At 40.0% G+C, this 20,588-nt stretch overlaps 1 protein-coding gene across 1 annotated transcript; it reads right to left on the bottom strand.

Annotated features, from left to right (window-relative positions):
* Positions 1-760: 760 nt before the first annotated feature.
* LOC139009841 (zinc finger protein 709-like) lies at positions 761-19,607 on the bottom strand. Its single transcript, XM_070413959.1, has 4 exons — positions 19,487-19,607; positions 4,843-4,969; positions 4,578-4,638; positions 761-3,965 (listed from the first exon to the last, which is right to left on the bottom strand). The coding sequence occupies exons 1-4, from the start codon at positions 19,487-19,489 to the stop codon at positions 2,213-2,215; spliced, it is 1,944 nt and encodes a 647-aa protein (XP_070270060.1). The 5' UTR covers positions 19,490-19,607; the 3' UTR covers positions 761-2,212.
* Positions 19,608-20,588: the final 981 nt, after the last annotated feature.

Genomic DNA, 20,588 nt, shown 5'->3' with positions numbered 1-20,588 from the left:
GGAAGGTGCTTATTCTCACACCGAAGGACCAGGTCAACACAGCCCCAAAACATGCAGCAGAGAAACAAACTCCATGTTCTTTTCAGTAGCAGCATGTAGATGTCATGGTCAACCAAGGACATATACTAGCACTATTAACAGCATAAGGTATTTCCTATATAATTTAGACCTTGTGCAGATGTAATCTAGAGAAGAGGGGAATCAGATATAAACATAAAAGTTTGAATCAGTTTCATGGTGGACACAAGACAGCTTACAGGAAAATCCCAACTCTGATGGATCTTTGCTGTGCAATTTGTGAAGACATCAGTGGAAACTTATACCTAAAAAATGGAAATTACACAGTTGGTGGTGGTTTCAAGTATACTCTTGACTGGAAGGGCAAAGAATTTTTTAAAATGAGGTGTAAGATGGTATGTAGGCACCTCTTTCTCCCTGTGTGGTAGGTCTACAATATGACTAATGTCTTCTTCACTTCTGCTTTCGAAATCTCACACTATGGGGTTACTAGTAACGTCTAATGGAACTACAAAGGGCATAGATTCTAAAAATCTAGTTCCTAACACTACCCACAGGGGTGATATTCCCAATTCTATTTTCTTTTTCTATTTATTACAGGATTCGCTTCTTAAATAAAAATCTATTCACCAAATGCAAGTCAAATAAAACAACAGCAAAGGCTGAAATATGAAAATAATTCACACGAAACTAAAATCTTTCATAAACTTGACATACTTAAAAATTTATTTTACCTGTTTAATTAGAATGAAAAATGGAAACAGTATCTAATACCCATCACCCCACACAAGGAGTCTTGTCAGTATGAAAGAGAGAATATGTTTATCATGGAATAGAAATATCCAGGAACTATCATAAAACCAGTAGGAAAATCCCAAATACCAAACTGTCTTTTTTTCCAATGGCCCCTTAACATGAAACAAAATATTATTAAAAGTTAAACCTAATTGCATATTAGAAGTAAACTTGAATTCACCCATGGATCTAACAAGCTTCAAAATGTAGAAACAATGTTATTAACTGATGATAATACAGAAAAAGGACTTCCTTGATTAGCAATGAAATCACCTAACACAAGTCAAAATCTTGTTAAAAGTCCTTATGAACACTCTGATATTACACCTCACAGTCCTTGATGGTTTGTGCTCATTATTAGAATTCATTATTTATTACCTATTAATGTTATATAATTATTTAAAGGCAAATTCTAAAATTATTTCACCTCAATACAGTGGGGCCTTGACTTACGAGTTTAATTCGTTCCATGAAGGAGCTCATAATTCAAATTACTCGTATGTCAAATCAATTGTGAACGAGTGAGACACGTGATGCTGGGCTAATGTTGTGGCGTTCACTGTGATGTTCGCTGCGCCAACTAGTGGTGGAGTATCTGAAGCTGTCTCGCGTAACTCGAATTTTAGCTCACAACTCAAAGCAAAAAATCGGCCGAGAGACGGCTGTATCTCGAAAAACTCATTAGTCGGGACACTCATAAGTCAAGGCCCCACTGTATTTCTAAAAGTAACTGATGCTTAAAGAACATGAGTTTGAAATGTGCAGGTCCATTTTTCTGCAAAATATAAAATGTGGACCTGTGCAGTTTCAAACTTGAGTTGTTCAAGGATCAACTGTATTTTCAATCTTTGGTTTGGTATTCATTTATGAAGAAGGCTAGCTTAGGTTACACAAAAATTTTCAACTGCATGGAAAACAGGTTCCCTTAACTCCTGAGGTTTCCAAGGATCAACTGTAGCATAAATCCCATGTACAACTATGCACTTAAAAAACTGGTAAACATAATTTACTTACTATTTTAAATACTGAAAGTTTTCTAGAGCATTATAACTAAACTAGAGGCCCGATGCACGGAGATTCGTGCAAGAATAGCACTTCCTTCCCCTGGCTGCTGGCACCGGCTTCCCTCTGGCACCCGGAACCTGAGCCTTCGCTCTGGCCGCCGCCTCTTGCCTTCGCTCCGGCCCAGCCGCTGCCATCTTTGTTGTGTCAATTTGCATATTCCCTCCTTATTAGCTGTGGGCGCCACCATCTTTGTCGCAAAGTGATGGTCAATTTGCATATTCCATCTTCATTATATAGGATTATGTCAATCCTTCTCATGTTATCTGCATTTTTATTTCTTTTCAGTGGGAGTTTTCACATGTAAGGATGTGGGCCAACTGAAGTCTTTCCCACACTATTTACATTCAAGAGGTTTTATCCAGTGAGTCCTTTCATGCCTTCGAAAGGAATAGGGATGACTAAAGGCTTTCCCACATTCTTCACATTTATATGGTTTTTCTGTAGTGTGCACTCTCATCATGTGTATTCGAAAAATTTTGTTACAAATAAAGGCTTTCCCACATTCCTTACATTCATAGGGTTTCTCTCCAGTGTGAGTTCTTTCATGTCTTTGTAAGGAACTGTGATCTCTGTAGGCTTTTCCACATTGTTTACATTCATAGGGTTTCTCTCCAGTGTGAGTTCTTTCGTGTCTTTGATATAAACTAAGGCAAGTGAATGCTTTCCCACATTCCTTACATTGATACGGTGTTTTACCAGTGTGCATTTTCATGTGTCTTTGAATGGTGGTGCGACAAATGAAGGCTTTCCCACAATGTTTACATTCATAGGGTTTCTCTCCTGTGTGAGTCCTTTCATGTGTTTGTAAGGAACGATAGTATCTGAAGGCTTTTCCACACTCCTTACATTTATAGGGTTTCTCTGCAGTGTGAGTTCTTTCATGTATTCGAAGATTACTGGGAGTACTGAACACTTTACTACACTTTTCACATTCAAAGGGTTTCTCTCCAGTGTGAGATTTTTTGTGTATTTTTAAGAAACTGTTACATCTGAATGCATTTCCACATTCCTTACATTCATAGGGTTTCTCTCCTGTGTGTATCCTTTCATGTATTTGCAAGGAACTGTAGTATCTCAAGGCCTTTCCACATTGCTTACATTCATAGGGTTTCTCTCCTGTGTGCGTCCTTTCATGGGTTTGTAAGGAACTATAAAATCTAAAGGCTTTTCCACATTCTTTACATCCATAGGGTTTCTCTGCACTGTGAATTCTTTCATGTTTGCGAAGACAACTGGGAGCACTGAATGCTTTGCTACATTTTTTACAGTCATAGGGTTTCTCTCCAGTGTGAGACCTTTCATGTATTTGTAAGGAACTGTAATATCTGAATGCTTTTCCACATTCCTTACATTCATAGGGTTTCTCTCCTGTGTGAGTCATTTCATGTGGTTGTAAGGAACTGTAAGATCTGAAGGTCTTTCCACATTGCTTACATTCATAGGGTTTCTCCTCAGTGTGAATTCTTTCATGTATTTGAAGATGACTGGGATACCTGAATGCTTTATTGCATTTTTTACATTCATAGGGTTTCTCTCCAGGGTGATTCCTTTCATGTCTTTGAAAACTTTTATAATATCGGAAGGCTTTTCCACAGAGTTTACATTGATAGGGCTTCTCTACAATGTGGCTTCTCTCACATGTTTGAAGAAAAACTGAAGAACTAAAGGTTCTCAAACTCTCCTTACATTTATAAGGAGCATCTGCAGTATGTTTGATCATGTGTCTTTGAGGGCTTTTGAGCCACCTGAAGGCTTTCCAACATTCCTCACATTTATAAGACTCCTCTCCATTGTGATTTCTTTCATGTTTTTCAAACAACTGAATATAAGTGAAGGCTCTCCCACATCTACTACATTTATATGGTTTCTCTCCATATTTCTGATTCTCAGAGGTCTTGTGTCTAGTTTGACATGTGATGTCCCTATTATGGGATGAATGATGCATGAAGACTTCACCACATGCACTGCATTCCCATGGTTTTGCTCCGGGAAGAGATTTCGTCAGATTGAGATTTGGAATAAGGGTTAAGTTTTCTCCACACTGACTATCCTCCTTCCTTTTGCAGCTCCTCTCTACCATTTGACTTCTGCAAAAAATAAGAAGCACATTATTAATTTCTTTGTTAATAATTTTATACTTATTGGAAGAATATTTGGACTACATCTTTATGATTTACTGCTAAGTATAGGTTTACTGTCTTGTACAAATTGTTGGATATTGAATACACCAAAATTTCTGCAAGACAACTTCAGCCTTGCTATTATAAAAAAAATAACCTTCATATTTAGCTTCATGAATGCTCTTTGCATGTAAACTATTTTTGCAAACACTACACATCTATGTCACATATAAAAAGTACTTTAGTAAAAAATTTCTGAGAAGTAATTTGAAGCAGGGGTAGTTTAGATTGATTTTTTTCATTTGTTTTAAATATATAACAAAAGGAAAGTAGCGGGAGAGAGAGATAGAAACATCAATGATGAAAGAGAATCATTGATCAGCTACCTCCTGCACACCCCCTACTGGGGAATGAGCCCACAACTTGGGCATGTGCTCTGACTGGGAATAGAACTGTGACCTCCTGGTTCATAGGTTGATGATCAACCACTGAGCTGGGCTGGGAAAATTCTTCTAAAATTTTTATAGCATAATTGTTTTCTCATCTGAGACACTGCTTTCTATTGTGAATGTTACTCACCTGTGTTTACTCCCCTGGTTTTTGTACTGATCTTCAATTTCGTGATCTTCCCATTTACCCCCTAAAATTCAGACCAAGAAATAGGATTCCAAAGTATTAGAAATTGTAGAAAAATTATTAGATTCTAGTTCTATAATGAGCTGTGACTATGCCTGGTTTATTTATCAATGTCCTCTATTCCTACATTACATGTTAGCACAATGTTGACGGATAAGAAACACTTCTCCTTCAGATGAGGAAGTAAAGGGTAACTTGTCAACCTTACCTATGGAGGCCAGGTTGCTGAAGGTTTCCCTCATCACATCTTTGTAGAGTTTCTTTTGTAAAGAATCCAGTAAGGCCCACTCCTCCAGACTAAAGTTCACAGCCACATCCTCAAATGTCACTGAGTCCTAAAACATCACAAATACGTGTACAGTAAAATTTATGAGACGGACTGCACTGAACACCTAGACTCCATTTACAGGGAAGTTACATTTGATTCTGTCATCTCCAAACATTTACTCTAAGACTTCGTCATCAGAAACTTACACTCTGTCCACAATTACTTTCTCATAAATTTAATGCCATCACGAACACCTGGAAATTACTTACACATTGTTACCATAATCCATTATATTTTATGTATTTCCTCTAATGGCAGGGTTCAGAGCATGTTGGGAAAAGAAAGAAATGCTACAGAAATGAAACGAATATTGTATTATCATTTTAAGATGATAAATTCCTTGGGGAAAAAATTTTTTTTAATATATTTTCACTGATTTCAGAGAGGAAAAGGAGAGGGAGATTGAGATAGAAACATCAATGATGAGAGAGAATCATTAGTTGGCTGCCTCCTGCATGCCCCCTACTAGGGATCAAGCCCACAACCCAGGCATGTGCCCTGACTGGGAATTGAACCATGACCTCCTGGTTCATAGGTCAATGCTCTATCACTGAGCCATACCGGGCAGAAAAAAAACAAACCTTGTCATCTTTTTTCCTTATTACTCACCACTTACAGTACTCCATGAGGCATCGGGTTAAATGTGCATAAGATTTCTGGGAATAAATAATACTAAATAAACATACTTGCTTTTTGTTCTATTGCCATCATTAAACATGAGTCCAAAAGGCCTATGACAATGCTAGCTTTAGGAAGGTCCAGGTAGTCATATCATCTTAAAGTTCTCCAGATCATTAAAAGTCATCAGATGTAGCTGGCTGAATAACATTCATACAGACCAACACTGCTTTTTTCTTGTGTAATATTTATTACAGACTTATTTTTTCCTTTCCCTCTCTGTCCAATATGATGGCCTAGAAAATTAGTCTGGTACCACCACCTATCTATGGGGATATATTCGGAGATATGTATTGTTAGGCAATTTCATCATTGTGGGTACATGTAGAATGTACTTTCACAAATCTAAATGGCATTGCCTACCAAATACCTAGGCTATATGGCATAGCAGATTGCTCCTAAACTACAAACCTGGACAGCTTGTTACCGGACTGAATACTACGGGCAATTGTAACACAAGGCTATTATTCATATATCTAGATAATGCTCTCCCCTTTTGTCATTTCCAAGCTCCCCTGTGTAGGGAAGACTGCACCACAAGATACCCCCAGCACACCTACATAAGGCCACTCTTTCAAAATGTGGTGATGTATCTGGTCTACCTACTACATAGAAACAAACATGAAGAGAAAGACAAAATGAGGAGAAAGAGGATTATGCTATAAGCAAAATAAAAAGTCAAAACCCCAGAAAAAGAACTAAATGAAATGAAGACAAGCAATCTACCAGATAAAAAGTTGAAAGCAATGGCTACAAAGTTGGTCAATAAAATTGGAGAATAAATAAACTCAGGGAAAGCCCCAACAAAGAGATAGAAAATATAAAAAAAGAACCAATCAGAACTAAAGAATATAATAATTGAAAAGAAAAAAATACACTAGAGGGAATTAATAGCAGATTAGATGATGCAGAAGAGTGAATCAGTGAACTGAAAAGCAAGGTAGTGGAAAACCCTAACTGAAACAGAAAAAAGAAAAAAGAATTTCTGAAAGTGAAAATAGTTTAAGGGACTTCTGGGACATCAAGTGTGCTACCATTCTCACCATAGGGGTCCCAGAAAAAGAGAGAGAGAGGAACAGAAAACCTATCTGAAGAAATAATAGCTGAAAACTGCCTAACCTGGTGAAGGAAACAGATATCCAAGTCAGAAAGCATATAGGTCCCAAACAAGATGAACTTACAAAACACATAATTAAAATGCTAAAAGTTAAAGACAAAGATAATTTTAAATGTAGCAAGAGAAAAGCAGTTTAAAATAACGTGTATCTGGAATAAATTAAGAGACATACACATGCACAAAGATGTGAAATATAATGTTAAAAACAATATAAGGGGGGATGAGTAAAAAAATGGTGCTTTTAAAATAAGTTGAATTTAAGCAACTATTAACTTAAATTACTATTATCATTGGGTGTTGTATGTGAAATTCATGGTAGCCATAAACCAAAAACCTGTACACAAAATAAAACAGGTACACAAAATAAAGAGAAAGGCATCCAAACATAACATTACAGAAAGTCTTCAATGTACAAAGGAAAAGAACAAGAGAAGAAGAAATAGAGAAGAACTACAAAAACAACCAGAAAACAATTAATAAAGAAGCAATAAGTGCATACCCATCAATAATTACTTTAAATGTAAGTGACCTAAATTCTCCAATCAAAAGACACAGAGTGGCTGAATGAATAATAAAAACAAGAGTCATACATATTTGCTTATAAAAATTACTTCAGCTATAAAGACACACACAGACTGAAATTGAAGGGAAAAATATATTTCATGCAAATAGCAATGAAAAGAAAGCTGGTGTAGGAATACTTACAAAATACACACAAAATAGACTAAAACAGTCTCTAATAAAAGCTGAAGAAAGGCATTACATAATAATAACATTTATGCATCTAACATAGAAATGCCTAAGTACATAAAGCAAAAATTACTCACTATAAAGGGAGAGATTGACAGTATGACAATAACAGTAGGAGGTTTTAACAACCCAGTTACATCAATGGATACATCATCCAGACGACCAAACATGAAAAAACTGGCTTTAAAAGACACATTAGATCAGATGGAATTAATAGATATTTACAGAAACATTCCATCCAAATATAACAAAATACACATTCTTTTCAAGTGCACATGGAATATTTTCCTGGAAAGAGCACACATTAGACCACGAAATAAGTCTTAGTATATTTGAGAATTTTTGAAATATCAAGAATTTTTTTGTATTGAAATATCTTTTCTGATGACAACAGTATATAACTAGAAATTGATTATAAGGAAAAAACTGGAAAAAAACACAAATATGTGGAAGCTAAATAACATGCTCCTAAGTAATCAAGAGGGTCCTGAAACCAAGATGGCGGCATAGGTAAACACCTGAAATTGCTGCCTCGCACAACAACTTCAAAAATACAACTAAATGACAAAACGGACATCATAAGGCTGGCTGAGTGGAAATACAACTAGAAGGAAAGAGAAAAGCACACTGAGACTCAGAGGAGGTACGGAAGTAAAGTGCAGAGGTAAGGAGGCGCACATGGAAAGGGCTGGCAACTGAGGACACGGTTGTCTTTTTCAATTGGAAGGGAGTCTCAAGCTCCCGACTGCTCTGAACTCCATTTCCGGGAGAGTCTCCGGGGACCCAGACTCATACAGGGAGAAACTGGACTGTCTGGCCTCAAGCGGAACTCGAGGGCGGCTTTCTCTCAGAGGTGCTTGCAGCGATTACTGGGACACTGAGACAAGGGGCCTCTTAGGGCAGGACTGAGGAGCAGCCATAGCTGCTTGCTCCACCCTGTTGATTCCCCCAAGACCCCACCCCACCCAAGCTGTGTGCAGAGGCTTTTGCATATAAAAGCCCTGGCCGTTTGTAATTTGAAAATTACCTAACTAACTGCAGCTGGGTCAGAGAGACCCAGAACTTCCAAAAGAAGGTCCAAGGCCCCACAGCAGCTTGCATTGCTTCACAGCTGGGCCTCATCTGGGCACCTCCAACCCCAAACAAAGAAGAGGAATCTGCAGATCTCTCCATAGTTCCTGCTGGGTAGCCTCAGGCAGAAGCTAAATTAGCACCTCCTTAGAGATCCAAGAGCCAGTGTACCCAGTGGTCAGAGTGGGACCATCCAGATTACAACTCCTCAGATCCATAAGGGACACACTCAGGGGGCAGACTCAGTGAGCACCAAAGCCCCACTGAAGCAAGTCTTGCTCCAGAAGGGTGTCTCCAGCACCGAAGTTCTCCCACTGCAGACACAGCTAATTCTCACAGCCAATTGGCCTGGAGGTCAATTCCTCCCAGTGATACCAAGTACAATCAAGGCTTAACTACAACAAGACTGTGCACAAAGCCCACAAAGGGGTGCACCAGAATGTCCACCTCAGGTAATTGGGGAGGCTGAGGCACTGGGCCCTATAGGTCACCTAGCACAGAAAGCCACTCTATCAACACAGGGAAGCATAAAAAATGCGGAGACAAAGAAACAGGTCACAAATGACAGAAACGGAGGAAAGCAAACTACTGGATATAGAGTTCAAAACCACACTTTTAAGGTTTTTCAAGAACTTTCTAGAAACCGCCGATAAATTTAGTGAGACCCTCAAGAAATCTAGTGAGACTCTCGAGGTTATGAAAAAGGACCAACTAGAAAGTAAGCATACACTGACTGAAATAAAGGATATTATGCAGAGTTCCAACAGCAGACTAGAGGATCCCAAGAATCAAGTCAAAGATTTGAAATACGAACAAGCAAAAAACACCAGACCGGAAAAACAAAAAGAAAAAAGAATCCAAAAATATGAAGATAGTGTAAGGAGCCTCTGGGACAACTTCAAGCGCACCAACATCCAAATTATAGCGGTGCCAGAAGATGAGAGACAGCAAGATATTGAAAACCTATTTGAAGAAATAATGACAGAAAACTTCCCCTACCTGGTGAAAGAAATAGACTTCCAAGTCCAGGAAGCGCAGAGAACCCCAAACAAAAGGAATCCAAAGAGGACCACACCAAGACACATCATAATTAAAATGCCAAGAGCAAAAGACAAAGAGAGAATCTTAAAAGCAGCAAGAGAAAAAAAGTCAGTTACCTACAGGGGAGTACCCATACAACTGTCAGCTGATTTCTCAACAGAAACTTTGCAGGCCAGAAGGGAGTGGCAAGAAATATTCAAAGTGATGAATAGCAAGAACCTACATTAAGAACCAAGATTACTTTATCCAGCAAAGCTATCATTCAGAATTGAAGGTCAGATAAAGAGCTTCACAGATAAGAAAAAGCTAAATGAGTTCATCACCACCAAACCAGTATTATATGAAATGCTGAAAGGTATTCTTTAAGAAGAGGAAGAAGAAGAAAAAGGTAAAGATACAAATTATGAACAACAAATACACATCTATCAACAAGTGAATCTAAAAATCAAGTGAATAAATAATCTGATGAACAGAAAAAAAAATAATCAAGAGGTTAACAGAGAAATCAAAGAAAATATCAAAAAATATGAGACAAATGAAAATAAAAACACAGCATTCCAAAACACAGGGTGTCCCAAAAATGTATACATACACTTTGAATAATTATAAAGGCAATGTTTATTAAAATACATTTCATTGCCCTACCCTGTTTGGCTCAGTGGATAGAGGGTTGGCCTGTGGACTGAAGGGTCCGAGGTTCCATTCCAGTCAAGGGCACATGCCTGGGTTGAAGGCTCAATTCCCACTAGGGGGCATGCAGGAGGTAGCCGATCAATGATTCTCTCTCATCATTGATCTTTCTCTCTCTTTCTCTCCCTCTCTGAAATCAATTAAAAACAATAAAATATATTTCATTTTCAAAATTGAGCTATATACATTTTAGGGAGGACATCCTGTATATGGGGCAAAGCAAAAGCAGTTCTAAAAGGGAAGTTTACAGTGATTCAGAACTACCTCAAGAAACAAAAATTTCAAATAAACAACCTAATCCTCCACCTAAAAGAACTATAAAAAAAAAAGTTAGTAGAAGGAAATAATAAAGATCAAAGTGAAAATACATGAAACAGAGGGAAAAAATAGAAAAGATCAATGAAAGTAAGATCACTGAAAAAATAAAATGAATAAATCCTTTGCCAGACTCATCAAGAAAGTAAAAAATAATCCAAATAAATAAAAACATAAATGAAAGAGAAGTTAAAACCAACAACACAGAAGTACAAATAAATCATAAGTGAATACACCAACAAGCTGGACAACCGATATGAAATGTATAAATTTCTAGAAACACAATATTTCCAGCCTAAATCAGGAACAAAAATAGAAAATCTGAATAAACAGATAACTAGTAACAAAATTGAAACCAGTAATGAAAGAAATCCCAACAAACAAAAATCTAGGACCTAATAGTTTGCTGAATTCTACCCAAAAACTTTAAGAATTATTACCTATACTTCTCAAAGTATTCAAAAAAATTGGAGAGAAAGGAACACTCTAAAACTCATTCTACAAGGCCAGCACTACCCTGACACCAAAACCACACAAAGACACTACAAAAAAAAAAAAAAATTACCAGCCCTGGCTGCTATAGCTCAGTTGATTGGACGCCATCCCAGGCATCGAAAGGTTGCTGGCTCAATTTGCCATTCCTAGTCAGGGCACAAGCCCAGGTTTCAGGTTCAATCCATGGTAGGGGGTGTGCAGGAAGCAACCATTTGATGTTATGCTCTCACATCAACGTTTCTCTCTTCTCCCTTCCTCTCTTTCTAAAAATCAATAGACTATTTAAAAAATGTGTATATATAGCCGAAACCGGTTTGGCTCAGTGGATAGAGCGTCGGCCTGCGGACTGAAAGGTCCCGGGTTCGATTCCGGTCAAGGGCATGTACCTGGGTTGCGGGCACATCCCCAGTAGGGGATGTGCAGGAGGCAGCTGGTCGGTGTTTCTCTCTCATCGATGTTTCTAACTCTCTATCTCTCTCCCTTCCTCTCTGTGAAAAATCAATAAAATATATTTTTTAAAAAAAATGTGTATATATATATATATATATATATCTCCCATCTATGTATATAGATGTAAAAATCCTCAAAAAATATTAGCACACCAAATTCAACAATACATTAAAAGGATCATATACCATGATCCAGTAAAATTTATTCCAGGATTGCAAAAATGGTCCAATATCCACAAAACAAGAATCATAATACAAAACAATAACAAAACAAAAATAAAAATCTTATAACCATCTCAATAGATGCAAATAATCATTTGACAAAATATAACATCCATAAAACTTTCAACAAAGTGGAACTAAACAGAACATATCTCAATATAATAAAAACCACATATGACAAACCCAGAGCTTACACACTCAATGGTGAAAAGCTAAGAGCTTTCCCCCTAACATCCGGAACAATGTTATATTAGTTTCAGGTGTACAACATAGTGATTCAACATTTATATATCTTATAAAGTGATCACCACAATAATTTTAGTAACCATCTGTCACCATACATAGTTATTACAAAGTTATTGACTCTATTTCCTGTGCTGTATATTCCGCCCCCATGACTTATTTTATAATTAGAAGTTTGTACTTCTTAACCCGCTTCAACTTTTCTGCCCATCCCCAATCCCTCTCCCCTCTGGCAACCATCAGTCTGTTCTCCCTATGTAGCACCTCATACCTGTCAGAATAGCTATGATCAAAAAGTCAACAAATAACAAGTGTTGGCAAGAATGTAGAGAAAAGGGAAACCTTGTGCACTGTTGGTGGGATTGTAATTTGGTACAGCCACTATAGCAAACTGTATGAAGGTTCCTCAAAAATATTAAAATTAGAACTACCATTCGAATCAGCAATTCTACTTTTGGGTATTTATCCAACCAAAACAAAAATACTAATTCAAAAAGATATTTGTACCCCTATGTTAATTACAGTATTATGTAATACATACATACATACATACATACACAGAGACAAATGGAATATTACTCCGGTATAAAAATAATAAAATCTTGCCAGTTGCATAAACATGAGTGAAGATAGAGATTTTATGCTAAGTGAAAAAGTCGTACCAAGAAAGACAAATACCATATAATTACACATATATGTGTAATCTAAAAAAACAAAACAACCAACCAAAACAAAACAGAAACAAACTCAAAGAACATAGAATGGATAGCTTTCCCCAAAGAAGAGTTTTGGCTGAATAGGTGAAAAAGATAAAGAGAAATAAATAAGAGATCCAGACTTTTAGTTACATAATAAGTCATTGGGATGTAACTTACAGCATAGGGAAAATAGTCTATAATATTACAGTAAGTTCATATGATGACAGTTGGTTACTATACTTGTTTTGGTTAACACATTCTAAAATACATAAATGTAAAAATCACTGTTTTACACCTGAAACTAATATAATATTGTATGTCAACTATACTTCAATTTAAAAAATTAAACGTTTTTTTTTAACTGAGAAAGAAAATACCTGCTCTTTAAGGAGTGACCATCTGATGGGCTCACCGCACTCACGGGGTATAATCAATCACCCTAGTACACCCCCCTGCCCCCCCCCCCCCACCAAGACTCACCCTAATGTTAAGGAGAACCCAGCCTGAGTCACACCTTCACTCTAAACACAGGGACTCCAACCAAAACCACTGTAAGGAGAGCTCCATTCTCAAACTCCTGCTCCCAAACAGCAAGGAATGACTGAAGCTGCCAACCCAGAGTCCTCTGAGCACAGAACCCAGGCTCTGTGAGGTCAACAATGCAACACAGGGCAGCACAGCTCAGGGGAGGGGCTCCCCAGCAAGCAGCAGGCCCAGAGCAGGAGCCTCCTGGTTCTTATCAGCCTGACAGGTAAGGACAGGGGAAGAGGGAGGGGCGAGGCTTAAATTTTCAGTAAACAAATATCAAACACGTGGAGCCTGACCACTTATGACAAGAACAAACCCAAGTAAGAAAAACAGGCATTAGCTCTGGCCTGTTTTTATATAAATAGGGGGTAATACAGAAGTGACTGAAATATTGTGCTGTGGATGGCTAGCTTACAGCACTGCAATGGACCAGGATATGTGGTCAGGAAGTCTTCTTGTTGATTTCTATCTTAGAAATTTAATCAGCCTTCCTTCCAATGCACTACTTATTTAAAATAAGGAGAAATTATATAAATATATAATATATAAAAATACATATATATCATTATTTCCTATGTGTAATCATTATTTTAAATTAATTTTTACTTTTTAAAATTAATCCAATTTTAACTTTTCTCTACAGAATATTACTCTAAGATGTAATCCTTTAAACACTAAAAAATATAAAACTCCAAACCATCAAAAATTCCCAAATTCCTTTCTGGTAAAAAGCCAAGGGACATTATAATAGTTTGTCCACTGTATTTTACACTTGGGATATTTTTGAGATTGAGTAGTATATTATAATGCATTAGGGGTTTGCAATAAAGCCCTGAAATGAACTAGAAAATTCAAATATACCCTTAATTTTTAGTTGTTTTTCTTACTACATCAATGAAAATAAAAATTCAACTGCTTTTTCCTCACATCCATTCAAATAGAAATTCTTTTTTTTTTTTTTTAATATATTTTATTGATTTTTTACAGAGAGGAAGGGAGAGAGACAGAGAGTTAGAAACATCGATGAGAGAGACATCGATCAGCTGCCTCCTGCACATCCCCCACCGGGGATGTGCCCGCAACCCAGGTACATGCCCTTGACCGGAATCGAACCTGGGACCCTTCAGTCCGCAGGCCGACGCTCTATCCACTGAGCCAAACCGGTTTCGGCTCAAATAGAAATTCTTTTAAATGTCAAATTTCTTTAGAGTCATGGACATATAAAAACTGACCTAAAAATGGAAAAATCACCTGATAACTTAAAAACACCCTTCTCCCCTCTCCAGGCTCTCTTCCATAATAAAACCAAAATTATATTCAGTTCCACAATTATCTTGCCTTATATATACGGTATCTTTCTATCAACTTACATATTAAAAGCACAAGTGTTAATGAAATCTAGATTCAAAGAGCTGCAATATTCGATGGAGAAAGGAATCCAATGAAAGTAAACAGCAATATTGGAATCAAGAAAGGTACACAGCTGCTTCCCTACAGTTCAGAAGGAAACCCACACCCAGAAAATGGACTGTTTCCACTAAGGATCTAGACACCCCCTGCTGAGATAAAGCCCCTGCAGTGGGTCAGTCCCTGGGGAAGGACATGGGTGACACCTGAGCAGCCCCAGGAGTGAGCTCTCTGGGAGCTCCACACCCTCGCCTCACCTGTAAGCATGGAAACGCTCCCTCCCTGAGGCTTCCATTCTCACAGGTGAGGCAACTTACAGCCTGATTCAGTTTTAAGTTCTGATCCAAATGAACTCCCAAATCCATAAACCTTTTGTCCACGAGACAACAAAGTACCTGATCTGCATAGACCAGTGATGGCGAACCTTTTGAGCTCGGCATGTCAGCATTTTGAAAAACCCCAACTTAACTCTAGTGCCATGTCACATATAGAAATTTTTTGATATTTGCAACCATAGTAAAACAAAGATTTATATTTTTGATATTTATTTTATATATTTAAATGCCATTTAACAAGAAAAAATCAACCAAAAAAATGAGTTTGCGTGTCACCTCTGACACGCGTGTCATAGGTTCGCCATCACTGGCATAGACCTTCTCAATGTGTATAAATTATACTCTGAATGTAAACCTCAACATAAAATCTAGAAATGGCTGGGACTAAGGATCCACAACCACAACCACAACCACAGACAGAGCATCAGCACCCACCTCCACCCAAGGCCCTGCATTGCATCCCCACTTCCGGGCTCAGGAGCTTTTCTTAGAATCTACTTCAGCATTTCTGCTCTGCAAGGCTAAGCCCTGGGATTGTTTTTTAAAACTCCCCAAAATAAAACAACCTCAGAAACTTACTACACATGCTCAGGAAGAGTGAGAGAAAAATTCTAGAAATGGAACGTAATACTAAAAAAAAAATTTTTTTTTTTTCCAAATTCTACTCTTTTTGCTTATTTGGAACTCTTTTATATTGTCTTTCACGTTCTAGTGATTACATACATTTTACTCCTATTAAAAACTGAGACTTGCCCGGCTGTGGTGGCTCAGTGGCTTGAGCATCATCCCACGGACCAAGAGGTCCTGGGTTCGATTCCCAGTCAGGGCACAAGCCTGGGTTGTGGGCTGTGGGGTGTGAAGGAGGCAATGAATCAATGAGTCTCTCTCATCATTGATGTTTCTGTCTCTCTCCCCCTCTCCCTTCCTCTTTGAAATCAATAAAAATATTTTTTAAAAAAACAAAAACAGCCAAAACCGGTTTGGCTCAGTGGATGGAGCGTCGGCCTGCGGACTGAAGGGTCCCAGGTTCGATTCCGGTCAAGGGCATGTACCTGTGTTGCGGGCACATCCCCAGTGGGAGATGTGCAGGAGGCAGCTGATCGATGTTTCTCTCTCATCGATGTTTCTAACTCTCTATCTCTCTCTCCTCCTCTCTGTAAAAAATCAATAAAATATATATTAAAAAACAAAAACAAAAACAAAAACAAAAACAAAAACAAAAACAGTCCTAACCCGTTTAGCTCAGTGGATAGGGTGTCGGCCTGTGCACTGAAAGGTCCCAGGTTGGATTCCGGTCAAGGGCATGTACCTTGGTTGCCGGCACATCCCAAGTGGGGGGTGTGCAGGAGGCAGTTGATCGATGTTTCTGACTCTCTATCCTTCTCCCTTCATCTCTATAAAAAAATCAATAAAAGAGACCAAGATGGCGGCGTAGGTAAACACCGGAGACCGCTGCCGCAAACAACCATTTCAAAAATACAACTAAAAGACTGAACGGACATCACCCAGAACCACAGGAAGGCTGGCTGAAGAGAGACTCTACAACTAGAAGGAAAGAGAACAGCAAATCGAGGCTCAGAGGCGGCGCAGTGTGGAAAATACAAAGGTACCGAGGTGCGCGCGCAAAGCGGGCTGGTGGCTGAGGGCGCGGTTGTCGTTTTCTGTCGGGAGTGAGTCTCAGACTCTGGGCTCCAGATCCGGGCGAGTCTCTAGGGACCCAGACTCAAACGGGAGAAGCGGGATTATCCGGCATCAGTTGGAACCTGAGGGCAGCTTTCTCTCCGAAGTTTGCAGCGGCTGCCGGGGTTCTGAGAAGCAGAGCCTCTGGGAACGGGACTGAGCGTGGCCACAACTGCTCCCTCCGCCCGCCCTGTTGATCCCGCCCCGCCCAAACCCTGCGCACAGCCATTTGCCGATCGCCTCAGGCAAAGGCTGGATTAGCGCCTCCCCAGAAGGCAGACGTTTTCCATACAGCTGATTCCTATAGCCAGTCGGCCTGGTGGTCAAACCCCTCTAGTGTTAACTACAACAATTAAGGCTTGGCTAGAACAAGACTGTGCACAGAGACCACAAGGGGGTACACCAAGAAAGCATAAAAGATGCGGAGACAAAAAAACATGACAGAAATGGAGGATATGGAGCTAAGAATCGCAATTTTGAGGGCTTGCCATAAATTTGTGCAGAACCTCACGAAAACTAATGAGACCCTCGATGCTACGATAAAGAAATTAGAAAGTAAGCATACACGGACTGAAATAAAGAATATTATACCCAATAGCAGACCAGAGGAGCACAATAATCAAACAAAGGATTCGACAAAAAACACCCAATTGGAAAAGCAAAATGAAAAAAGAATCCGAAAGTGTGAAGATAGTGTAAGGAGCCTCTGGAACAGCTTTAAGCGGTCTAATATCAGAATTATTGGAGTGCCAGAAGATGAGAGACAGCAAGATATTGAAAACCTATTTCAAGAAATAATGGCAGAAAACTTCCCCCATCTGGATAAAGAAATGGACTTACAGGTCCAAGAAGCGCAGAGAACCCCAAACAAAAGGAATCCAAAGAGGACCACACCAAGACACATCATCATTAAAATGCCAAGAGCAAAAGACAAAGAGAAAATCTTAAAAGCAGCAAGAGAAAGAGGCTCAATTACCTACAAGGGAATACCCATACGACTGTCAGCTGATTTCTCAACAGAAACTTTGCAGGCCAGAAGGGAATGGCAAGAAATATTCAAAGTGCTGAATACCAAGAACCTACAACCAAGATTACTTTATCCAGCAAAGCTATCATTCAGAATTGAAGGTCAGATAAAGAGCTTCACAGATAAGGAAAAGCTAAAGGAGTTCATCACCGCCAAACCAGTATTATATGAAATGCTGAAAGGTATCCTTTAAGAAGAGGAAGAAGAAGAAAAAGGTAAAGATACAAATTATGAACAACAAACATGCATCTATCAACAAATGAATCTAAGAATCAAGTGAATAAATAACCTGATGTACAGAATGAACTGGTGATTATAATAGAATCAGGGACATAGAAAGGGAATAGACTGACTATTCTTGGGGGGAAAAGGGGTGTGGGAGATGCGGGAAGTGACTGGACAAAAATCATGCACCTATGGATGAACACAGTGGGTGGGGAGTGAGGGTGGAGGGTGGGGTGGGAGCTGGAAGGAGGGGAGTTATGGGGGGAAAAAAGAGGAACAAATGTAATAATCTGAACAATAAAGATTTAATTAAAAAAAAAAAATCAATAAAATAAATTTAAAACAAAAAACAAAACATACTTAGCCAGGCCGGCGTGGCTCAGTGGTTGAGCGTCCACCTATGAACCAGGAGGACAGGGTTGATTCCTGATCAGGGCACATGCCAGATCCCCAGTGTGGGGCGAGCAGGAGGCAGCCCATCAGTGATTCTCTCTCATCATTGATGTTTCTATCTCTCTCTCCCTCCCCCTTCCTCTCTGAAATCAATTAAAATATATTAAATATATATATATTTATTTAAAAAAACAAAACAAAAAACAGATTTAAATAAGTCAGTAAGTGTTTTCAAAGTGATCAGCCCAGGGAAGGGGCCGTGCTGACAGGGCACAACACCCGGGAAAGTTTCCAAAGAGGGACCCCCCCTCCCCCCAGAAGACTTCCCCTGTGTCTGTGCCAGGGAAGGTCCTGGGCGAGAGGAAGGCGGACTTCATAGGTCTTCTAGGTGTTACTCTCGGCTTCCCTCTCACGCAAAATATCCAGACAAATGTAAATCTCTAAGGAAGAGCATTCCGCCATTATTCCGTAAAAAAATTTTAAGTAGTGGGGAGGAGGGTCAATCGGGGAAAAGGAGACATATGTAATACTTTAGACAATAAAAAATGTTGTTAAATAAAATATACGAAATATTGAGTCTGTTTGAAACGCACCCCGGAGGCTAGTCGGTCATGATGCTGTGACTTAGGAGGAAAGCTGGCTTTGGGAATTCAGGACGGACCTGGAAATGCAGAGATTTACCGCCAGTTTCAGTAAAGGCCAATTTGGGGGACCAGGGTCCAGGATTTGAGCCCCTGCTTCCCAAACATTTAAGAAAACTCATAAAAAGGCGGTTCCCCCTGCGGAGAGAGGAGGGACTGGGGACCCCACAGACCACAGCCCCGCCCCTGCACCGGCCCCGCAGCCCGAGTCACAATGGTCCCTGATGACCCTCCCCGTGGTCCCCGCAGCATCTGGGGAGACGCGGGCGGCCCACAGAGCCCGCGGCTGGAGTCCCCGCGCAGGGACCGGACGGAACTCCGGGTCCTGCTCCGGGCCCAGCCCCGCGCCGTGCGCCGGGGGGGACGCGGGGCCAGCGGAGCCCAAGCGGAAAGCGGACTCGGTCCGCAGACTCTGACTTGACCGAGGGGTGGCCGTCCGACCACGGCCGGCTCCAGCCAGTTCCAGCCAGTTCCAACCAGCCCCTCCTCCCCGTGCCTCACGGGGCCCCCAACACTCACCATTTCCAGGTTTCCTAGGTCTCCCCGAGTCCCGCCTAAACTTCCTCTCCGCGTGCGGATCACCGCGCCGCAGAGCCTGCAACGGAGGCGCCAGGGACCGTTAAGCACCGGCGACCAGCACTCCCCAGCCCGGCGGACGGCGAGAAGTCCACGCCCCTGTGGTGCCTCGCCCCACCCACCTGCCCCGGCAGCACCCCTGATTGGACAGTTGCTGATGACGCCGCCTCCTCTGCCTGAGTGACAGCCCCCCGCAGGACCCTCGACTCAGACTTGAAACTGAACTTACTCCGGACCAGGCTGGGGCTGACTTCCCTGCATTTGCCCAGCGCTTTGTGAACACGTGGGCGCAGGTGAGCACAGGGAATTCCTGATTCAGTTTCCAGATCGTGCAAGAAAGTACAGAACACGAGGCTGTCCCCGGCCAGGTCACACTGGAACAAGAGGGTTTATGTTCTCTCCAGGTCAAGGGCTTGGTGCAAGGCCGTCATGGCCATTCCTGGCACTGAGATTCCTTAGAAACAGACACCTAAGGCGACCTCACCATCGGCAATAACGAGTCTGGCTCCATTTTGATCTTTGATGCTTCCTAGCAATCCCTTCCTCACCCCCAGTCATTCTGCCCTTAAGAGAAAGAATCTAAGAGCACTTGGCTCAGGTGGGGAGTTGGAATCCTGATGCCCTAGCCGGGGTGCAAGAACACTTAGTCTAACCACAGGGTGTGAGATGTGTTAATTATATTTTTAGCTGTACATTTTACACCGGTAGGAAATTTAATTTACTTTTTGCCTGTGTCTCTAGAGAACTCTGAAATGTAAACGACTAAATATCCCTAAGATAATTAATTTTCATTTTCACTGACATAAGAGAAACAATAAATGGTTATGTAAACTTGGGATGCATCTGGAAACTTTCTCCTCTCTTCCAGCTTTATTGAGGTATAATTGATGAATCAAATTGTCTATATTTAAGGATCACAACATGATGATTTGATATATGTATACTAGACTGTATATTTGAAATTTGCTAAGAGCGGATTAAGCTTTTTCATCATACACATATACACAAAGTAACTGTGAAACAATGGATATTTTAATTAATCTGG

The sequence above is a fragment of the Myotis yumanensis genome, unplaced genomic scaffold (assembly GCF_028538775.1).
Source record: "Myotis yumanensis isolate MYYU_CA2020_CCGP unplaced genomic scaffold, mMyoYum1.0.hap1 SCAF_5, whole genome shotgun sequence".
Lineage (NCBI taxonomy): Eukaryota > Metazoa > Chordata > Mammalia > Chiroptera > Vespertilionidae > Myotis > Myotis yumanensis.
The sequence above is the reverse complement of the archived record's forward strand: the minus strand, read 5'-3'. Positions and strand labels throughout refer to the sequence as shown.